The sequence below is a fragment of the Borostomias antarcticus genome, assembly GCF_949987555.1.
Source record: "Borostomias antarcticus genome assembly, chromosome: 22".
Classification (NCBI taxonomy): Eukaryota; Metazoa; Chordata; class Actinopteri; order Stomiiformes; family Stomiidae; genus Borostomias; species Borostomias antarcticus.
Window position 1 is genome coordinate 14,204,867 of NC_140255.1, and position 9,682 is coordinate 14,214,548.

Below are 9,682 nucleotides of genomic sequence, written 5' to 3' on the forward strand. Positions count from 1 at the left end.
TTTGCACTAATTTGGCCAACCTGCAGTAAGCCGTGTCGCCTTTTAAATAAAAATGATCCCACGCCAAACTTCGTTTTGCCCGCTTCGTCTTCAACATGGCTAGGCTGTTCTGCTGCTGCTGGACTGGCTAAATATTAATATGCATCGTTACTTCGGTAACCTGTTGCGCCATTGCGTAGCCTACTAATTCAACAAATACATTTCTCACACAGAACGTAGACAAACTAATTCCCACTGAATTTATTAATGATTATCGAGCACATTTTTTTGTGATCAACCAAAATCCTTATCAATCAATTATCGATCTTCGATCATTGATGCCCATCCCTACTACCTACCTACTTACTTACTTACCTATCTACCTACCTACTTACCTAACTACTTACCTATCTACTTAACTACCTACCTACCTAACTACCTACTTAACTACTTACCTACCTATATACCTACATACATGATCTATCTATAACTCTAACAAGACCCCCAGCTGTATCTTGAACTACCTTGATCACAAAAAGTCTTCAATATTCATATATCCAGTGCTGCACTGATGATTTCTTCATCTCTTTCTCTTCTCCCAACCAGAAATATCTGGCTTCAGGGCCAACCCAGACCCCTCCCTGGCGCACCACTCCGCCCCCCCAACCCCGTCCCCTCCCCCGTCTCCCCTCCACCTCTCACCCCCCACCCCCCCGGAGCCTGCTCTGCCCTCCCAGCCCACCACCTGCACAGGAAGTGGTCGTTTGGAGGACTTCCTGGAGAGCACCACGGGCGCACCCCTTTTAGGGGTGGAGCCGGGCGGCGGGCTGACGCTGATCGACGACCTCCACAGCCAAATGCTGAGCAGCTCCAGTATCCTGGACCACGCGCCCTCCCCCATGGACACCAGTGACCTGGGCTTCTCCCCCCACCCAGCGGAGGGGCTGGACTTCGGAGACCCCACCCTGGACAGCATGGACTGGCTGGATATCTCCATGGGTGGTGGGGGTGGGGGAGGAGGGGAGGAGGGCACCAATTTGGCCCCTCTTGGACCTCACACACCCCCTAGTGTGTTCTCAGCAGACTTTCTGGACAGCACAGACCTACAGCTGCACTGGGACTCCTGCTTGTAGCCTGGGCGGTCAACACAGACAGACACACAGACATACAGATACAGACACACACACACATACAGACAGAAACACACAAAATACTGTACCACACTCACACGCTAGCTAGCTCACACTGTGTACAGGCTCCATCTCTCGCTCTCTCTCTCTCAAACACACACACACACACTCTTCCTATGCTGGCTTCACCACTGCAGCCTCACAGTTGACAGCTGGGAGGAGAGAAACCCACGGGTAGATAGAGACCTGCAACCCCGACTGTAACCGGAGTCAACCTACCACTCCCCTGTTCTAACCTGACCCATCAACCTGCTGGTGAGACTGGGATCATTCAGACAGTGTGGCTTTTTCTTTCCTGGTTGTCGGTGGAGTTCGGTAAAGCCCAACTGCACAACACCCCCTAGTGGTTAAGGAGTGTTACGCAGGTAGAGAACCACAGCATGTCCAGTGCCTCCAACTTTGCACTTAAAATGCCGGAAAAAAACTATTGGTGAGAATATATGGTCGTTACACCAAAACGTCATTGGATGAAACCTGCTGATGAAATGATTTATGAAACCTCATTGGTGGAAAATTGCTGATGAATTGAACCTCATTGGTGGAAACCAGTTGATGAAACGCACCTCATTGGAGGTTGAGGAGTACTGGAGGTGTTCACTAGACCACTATGCATTGCTGTATATGGGGTGTATATTATTGATTGTCCATATTATTTTTTTCCTGGTTGCTTAGAGACTAGCAGAGGGGAATAAAGGGTCTGGACGGGGCTTCCAAACATCTTGGACCTTGTCCTTTTTATAAAAAAAACACATCAAAAAATAAATAATTCAAAGAAAACTTGAAAAAGGAGTCCCCGTCGTCCATTTTGTTCCTTCTCATCACCACCATCGTGCTCATACAAACACACTCACAAGGCTCAAATATATACAAAAATACAGATACTTTGTGTTATTGCAGCCCACACTACTACAGACATCATCAGCCTTGTATAATATTCGCCACTAGAGGGCACCATTGTCATAACTGCCTGAGAAGTCTGCAAGTGCTTCTCATTATCATCCACAGGACAACACTGGGAATAATGAAGGCCAACTTTGTACTCCTACTGCATATAAACCTCTACTTAATTGGGCTAGGTCTGGGACCTCTCTCTTGTTCTCTCGTCTATCTCTCTTTCTCCTTCTCTCCCAATTTGTCTCTGTCTCTGACCCTCTCCCATTTGTCTCTGAAGTCCATACTCTTGGTTCCTGTTCATTAGACACTGAGGCTGAGAGATAAAAAATAAACGAGTTTGTTAAGAATGTAGTCAAGAGGAAAGAGGGGTGGAGGTTTTCCCTGGTGAAGAGAGCTTCTGAAATGGCATGTTCAGACAGCAGGTTTGTCCCACCCTGACTCCTGAAAAACATCCATAGATAGTCTGGAGACTGTCTCATCTTTCCTGTCTCGTGTGACTTCAAAAGATTGCATTGTATATATCCTAATTCATTCTGAGATGTAGTTTAGAGTTCTTATTGCAGCAATGCAGTAATGCATAATAGGCTATATAGTTACTGTATGTATAGTGGTCAGATACAGAACCATGGTGTGAACCACTGATAACTGCACGAGACTCCGAAATATTTCTCTAATTTGTTCTTCGCTTATCTCTCCGTCCTACAGTGACCAAAGTCTATCTTCTCTCTATCAAATTCATCTCATTTGTCCTTCCACTCCCTAATGTCCTCTTCTCATCTGTATCCAATGTGTTTCCCTCTAATCTGTCCAGACAGTTCGTTAAAACTGTCATTTTGATCTACCATTTGACTTTTCATTCTTTCTTTTTTTCCCCTCTCCCTAGAGAGGGAAGGATCGCCAAGAGATTTTAGTGTGCATTCCTGATAATGAGTACACACTCTCTCACGCATACACACACACACACAATTCCCCTGTGGATTAAAGCAGTAATTACTGACCAACTTGCTTTGAACACTTATTCTAAAGTGACATCATCGTAATCATAAGCTTTCAAACTCCCTCCCTGCACATGTACTAAACCCCTCACACGCACTTCACACCCCCAAACCTCGTCTTCTTTCCAAGTGCTAGTTGACAGTCCTCAGTGTATCTGTGTCCTATTGAGTCCCTGGTCATGCCAGCCCTGCCTAGCGCCCACAGTAACAGCAGCAGTGGTGCCTCCATACAAAGGCCTCAGAGAGGAGATCAGTCCAGATGACATGGCTGTAATTAACCACTGCTCTATAGCATCTGAGTCTGTGTGGATACACTTACACACGCACACACATGCACACACACTGCACTTATGTGAAACATTTCAATAAAATGAGTTGGGAGGTTGGTTAATCTTCTGTGTTTAGTGTGTTTGAGTGTCGAAGTAGGATATGAGGAAGGTTGAGTATTTGTGTGTGTGTGTTTGTGTGTGTGATTTTGTATGTTTGCATAAAACTGCTTGCATTTGTGTGTGTGTGCTTGTCTTCTTGGATGTGACCTCAGAGCCCACTGTTCTTGCAGGTCCTATAGCTCCTTGCCATGCCCAAGAGGCCTTGCATTCGATCAGTCTTCTATTTAGATTTGATTTGAATAACATTTAATGGACTTGGTTTTGAATCAATAGTTCGCAATCATTATGGGCTTGTGTGTTGATATTAATGTTCATATATTTAGTCGGTCATCTGCAAATAAGGCTACAGTATGGTTGAACACATTTTATTATGTAGCCTAGGTATGGTTGACTTTGAATGCACGTTGCTCAGTCGAATGGTCATTAATCATTTACTTTTGTACGAACTCTTGCACATGTTTAGGCACGCTATTTAATCTACTTACAGTTGTTACACCTGTTTATTTCTGTTACTTTGTTGTCTGCTGCTGTAACAGTGTAATTTCCCCCCGCGGATTAATAAAGACAAAGTTCTACCCTTGTGACACGGGGTCTCCCAGCAAGAAGGTCCTGGGTTCGACTACCGGGGTCTCCCAGGGTTGTCCAGCATCCGGTGGGCTATCTCATCTCGGGACTTCTTGTATGGAGTTTGCATGTTCTCCCCATGTTTACGAGGGTTTTCTCCCAATATAAAAACATGCCAAAAGAACAGATAATGTTGCTCTCCTGTCCGTCCCTGACACTGGACATAAACACTTGGTTTGGTCCTCGGCGCAGTCACTGTAGGCGCCCACTGCTCCTGGCTGCCCATGGAGGAAGGACAGCAAGGATGAGTCGAAGGCAGAGAGAACCCATTTCATCTCAATCAATCAATCAATCAAAGCTTTATTTGTATAGCGCGTTTCATACCCAGAGGCAACACAATGCGCTTTACAGAGAACTGCGACCTCTATGGATGTGTGCGTGCGTGCGTGTGTGTGTGTGTGTGTGTGTGTGTGTGTGTGTGTGTGTGTGTGTGTGTGTCTCCAATAGCCTATAATGTCCTTATTATCAGTTTATTGTATGTCCTTCGTCCATGTTTGTTTTTATTTCGTTTAATTATGTATTATGTTATCTACTTTGTATCAACTTATGTCTTGCCACCTATATGTTCAGCACTTTGGCTCCACCGCAGTCATTTTTAAATGTGCTATATAAATAAATTTGAATTTGAATGTTATAGCTTCCATAATATGGCGAGATCTAGGCTATTGAATGGGTTCATGTCAGCAATCCTAATATGTAATCATTGAACAATAGCCCAGGAATTGGTTTGTTCACGTGTGAGCCATTGATCAAAAATCAAAATAGGAATTGCATATAGAGTTTGGATAACTGAAAAAAAATGAAAAGAGGAAGATGGGTGGCCCATCTTGTGGTCTGTGGACGACCTGATGATGTGGTGAACCAAGTAAAGCAGGCCTGATCTATCTAGCTGCGCTTGAGGACAAAGTTGGGTGAATGGATGAACTTAATTTTGTCTTCAAAAAATGCAACAACACGAAGTAAATGAGATGGCGGTTGGGAAGCAAAGAGAACTGTTTAAATTAATGGCAATATACCTGTCTGAGTTCAATGGAGTTTACAACCATTCATCTCTTACAACATAAATAAATAAGGTGAACAGTTAGGCTATAATATTCTTACAATAGGCTAATTATGTACACATTCTTGTATCCCCGCCCCCCCGAATTTGCTCCAATATCCTACATGTTTAAAGGTCACGATTCGTCTGATAAATAATTAGCTGGGTTCATGACTCAATTCTTGAAATATATGGATTTTTTTCAAGTCTATGGGAATTAACAATGCGATGCATAGCATAGTGGTGCCCCCCCCCCAACAAACGGGGTCATTGAGACGGTCTATATAGCTAGGCTACTTATGCCGATTTATAAGCATATCGTTTTGATAGAATATGAAATTATAAGTTATAGTGGGTGATCATAGAATGATGAATCTAACTGTACCATCACCCACTCCTCGGTGTCTGTGGACACCAGTGCATTGAGTTATACCCGCTATAGCTTCCCTGACATCTCTCGTTTCCCTGACAGCTTCTCTTTGCTCTACTGCGCACGCGGAAATGTGTATAAAATACCTGCTCGACTTAGTTTGTAGCGACGCATTAAAACGATAGCAGCCTAATAGTTCACTGTACAGCCTTATGACTGTAGTTCCACGGTAGCATTCCTATGCTGTTTCTGAGGTTATGTTGCAGAAAGTTTTGCAGAATGTTTAAAACGTCTTACAGAATGTCGAATTGTTAAAAGCCTACCCGTCATGCCTTTCGCGTGTATGAGCGTGAACGAGATGTAACATATACATACAAATCCCCCAAAATATGTCACATGTTTGCCGCTTTACACGAATTAATAGGCGTTAGTGTAGGTGATGAGAAACTTTTATCTTCAACCGTAATAGATTATGGCATGGCCGAGAATGACTTCGGAGCTGTTTCCTTGCTTCGGTAGTACACTCTGGTTTCTCTTCAGATCGCATAAATCTTTCGCCTTTTACTAAAGATTTCCGTGGAGAGGAACATTACGGGTATCAACCAATTTTTTGATGCCCTGCTTCACGGCGGGGCTTCCTAATCTGTTAAAAGTAAATAGAGAAGTAAATGAAACGTAGATGTGTGCGCTTCAACTTTCTTCTCCTGCTACCAAGACGCGGCGTGTATTATTGCTGTCGTCTGTGTGAGCCTACGTACGGTGCAAATGAGAATGTATAGGCTATAAAAGACCAACTGAACTTCTTTGCGACACAGTAAAAGTATTATAACCAATATTCTTGTATTAAAACCATTGTATTGCATTGGATTAGGCTATTGTATTACAACTATTATAAACTAGGCTATTGGAGCGAAATAGGTCAGTGTACTAGTTTTACGATACATTCATACTGTTTCTGAGATTACTGAAATGTTGCGTTTTACAGAACAGGCTACCCGGCATGCCTTTCGCGTGTATGAGCGTGAACGACAAGTAAGATATTTATAAATCCCCCTAAATACGACACGTTTGCCTCTTTACACGAGTTAATATGCGTTAATGTAAATAATGAGAAGCTATTTTAACTGAAACTCATTTTCAACCGCGAATGGGGATGTCATGGCCAAGAATGACTTCAGAGCAGTTTGCTGTGTTCAGTAGTACACTCTGGTTTCTCTTCAGATCGTATAAATCTTTCGCCTTTTACTAAAGATTTCCGTGGAGAGGAACATTACGAGTATCAACCAATTTTTTGATGCCCTGCTTCACGGCGGGGCTTCCTTGTCTGTTTAAAGTAAATGTAGAAGTCGGCCTAGGCTACATTAAGCGAAGATGCGTGCGCTTGAATCTGCTGTTTTTGCTACCGTGACGCAACTTACATTACTGCATTCGCCGGTGAGCCTACGTAGCCTACGGTGCAAACGAGAATGTATACAAAAGATCAACTCGACTTCTGTGTGACACAGTAAAACTATTATAACCCATTGTATTGTATTATAACTATTGTATTAGGCTCTTGTATTATAACTATTATAAACTATTGGAGCGAAATAGGTCAGTGTACAGCCTAATGACGGTAGTTTTACGATACATTCATACTGTTTCTGAGATTACTGAAATGTTGCGTTTTACAGAACAGGCTACCCGGCATGCCTTTCGCGTGTATGAGCGTGAACGACAAGTAAGATATTTATAAACCCCCCTAAATACGACACGTTTGCCTCTTTACACGAGTTAATATGCGTTAATGTAAATAATGAGAAGCTATTTTTAACTGAAACTCATTTCAACCGCAAATGGGGATGTCATGGCCAAGAATGACTTCAGAGCAGTTTGCTGTGTTCAGCAGTACACTCTGGTTTCTCTTCAGATCGTATAAATCTTTCGCCTTTTACTAAAGATTTCCGTGGAGAGGAACATTACGAGTATCAACCAATTTTTTGATGCCCTGCTTCACGGCGGGGCTTCCTTATGCTGTCATAAATGATAAATTAATTCTGCTGAAGCAGAGAATAGAAGTAGTGAAGTTGCTGTATGCAGAGCTACTAAAGAATTTATATAAAAAAGTTTGATTTATTCTTAAAAGTTAGTACTATTTTGCGTCTACGTTTACTTTGTAGTTATGATAGGGTGTACAGTATTTGTGTGTTTCTTGGTGAGGATTCAGTAGCAGGCTTCTGCAGGATAGTATTTGCAAAAAGGAGAAAAAAAAAGTGTGTGGGGTTGTGTGGGGGGGTTGTGTGGGGGGGGGGGGGGTTAAGGGTGTTTGGATGCCCCCTGTGGGTGATGGGTCATACACTCTGACAAAGTGTGGTTCAGCGCATGAAGCACCTGAGAGAGAGAGAGAGAGAGAGAGAGAGAGAGAGAGAGAGAGAGAGAGAGAGAGAGAGAGAGAGAGAGAGAGAGAGAGAGAGAGAGAGAGAGAGAGAGAGAGAGAGAGAGAGAGAGAGAGAGAGAGAGAGAGAGAGAGAGAGAGAGAGAGAGAGAGAGAGAGAGGTATTTACACTACACAATACCATAGAGAAGAGCCTAATGGCAGTTAGAATGCTGGCCTGCAGTTTCACACACTCTCTGTAAACTCTCTTAGTAATACTGAATCCCATCCCACAATAACAACACACACAATTTAACATAAATCCATGCATATTTACCAATGTTTTGGATCAGAAAGGGGGCACACTTATATGCTGTTAAAGTGTTCCTAGTGGCTGCTCCCCTGGGCGGGGCTCCGCGCCCTCCATCTACAGTAGCTGCATCAACTGTTGTGTGTTAAGGACTACAGATGGAATGTAGCTTTTAGCTAAATCTGGTGCGCCCATCTTTTTGTTTCATGCAAACATTTAATGTACATGCACATTGTCCTATTAAATAAACTTAAACTAAACTAAACTGAGGATGGAGCTCTTTGCCAAATTGACCAGTTACACAATTATGTCTTTAACATAACCTCCCGTCAGCTCTCAACTGTACGAGTTACGCAACAACGCCACGCCGACGCTAGAGGAAGAGGAGGGAAGGAAGGAGGTCAGGCTAGCTGCTAGCATACGCATACAAATGCCTGGACAAAAGAGGATGCTGTGGACAAAGGAGGATGCTCGGTACGAAGGGAGCGAGCCAACGAGAGAGGGAACGGGAGGCAGAATGTTTACAGTTCACTAAGCAGGGCCACCCTGCTCTGTCATGTCTGGTCATGATCTATGTGGTACCCATGGGTGTGTGTAGGGGTCCTACAGCAAGGTGACCCGGGTGAGATGACCTGCAGGTGTGTGTAGCCTAGGTGAGGACCAGCACTTCACATCTAGTTTAATCTACTTGAACACACACACACACATGCGCACACATACATAATGTCCTAAATAGCATCCACCAAATCCATTTTTGTCAGATCGCTTCAGGGGGCGAACTCTTATGGAATCGATGCACCATTTAGAGCGAGCGTGTTCGGGGAGAGTTGAAAGAGGGGTCGTGATTATTCTACCGTCAATGAATTGACCATATCTGCCTGGTCACCCCCCTGGGCTGTACAGTATAGCTCCGTCTAACCGGATCACGGCACAGAGTTTTCCTATCGGAGGCAGAGACAATTATATGGATTAGTAATGGTTAATTGATCGTTAATCACAGTGTGTGGTCTGGACCGGGACAGAGAAGAACAGGATTAAAGGTCAGAACGGTATGTATGGAGATATCCATCCGTCTCTGGGAGAGGCCGAGAGCCCAGATGAGCAGAGAGAACACAGCGGACCAGCTAGCTGCCCTGGACCTTAACCACCAATGGATGTTTTTGTGTTAGTTTGTTCAACAGTGTTTTTGTGTTAGTTTGTTCAACAGTGTTTTTGTGTTAGTTTGTTCAACAGTGTTTGTGAGTTAGTCAGCACATCAACAGAGAATGTCTGTTCTGTGTGTGCGTGTGCGTGTGTGTGTGTGTGTTCGTGCGTGAGTGTCAACACCTCAGCAGAGAAAAGCAGAGCCCGGAGAAAGTCTGATCCGTGTTTGTGTGTGTGTAATGTGTGTAATGTGTGTAATGTTTGTCTTTTTCTGCTCTGAGGTTTTTTCCAAAGCTGCCTTAATTAGGAAGTTGTAATCATCCTCATTACCCACCACAGCTGGAAGGGGGGGGGGGGGGGGGGGGGGGTTAGGGGAGAAGAGGAAGGGGACAGAAG

The 9,682-nt window shown here is 43.9% G+C and overlaps 1 protein-coding gene across 2 annotated transcripts in view; it reads left to right on the forward strand.

The window, feature by feature from the left end:
• The window catches only part of mrtfab (myocardin related transcription factor Ab), a 38,505-nt gene extending 36,594 nt beyond the window's left edge, over window positions 1-1,911 (forward strand). The window contains exon 18 of one of the 2 annotated variants that reach the window (XM_084456389.1): window positions 586-1,911. In XM_084456389.1, coding sequence (XP_084312515.1) covers window positions 586-1,112 — 527 coding nt within the window. In that variant the 3' untranslated portion in view covers window positions 1,113-1,911. The remainder of the gene's footprint in view (window positions 1-585) is intronic. The other variant, XM_084456390.1, reaches the window with a different exon arrangement.
• The last annotated feature ends 7,771 nt before the right edge of the window (window positions 1,912-9,682 follow it).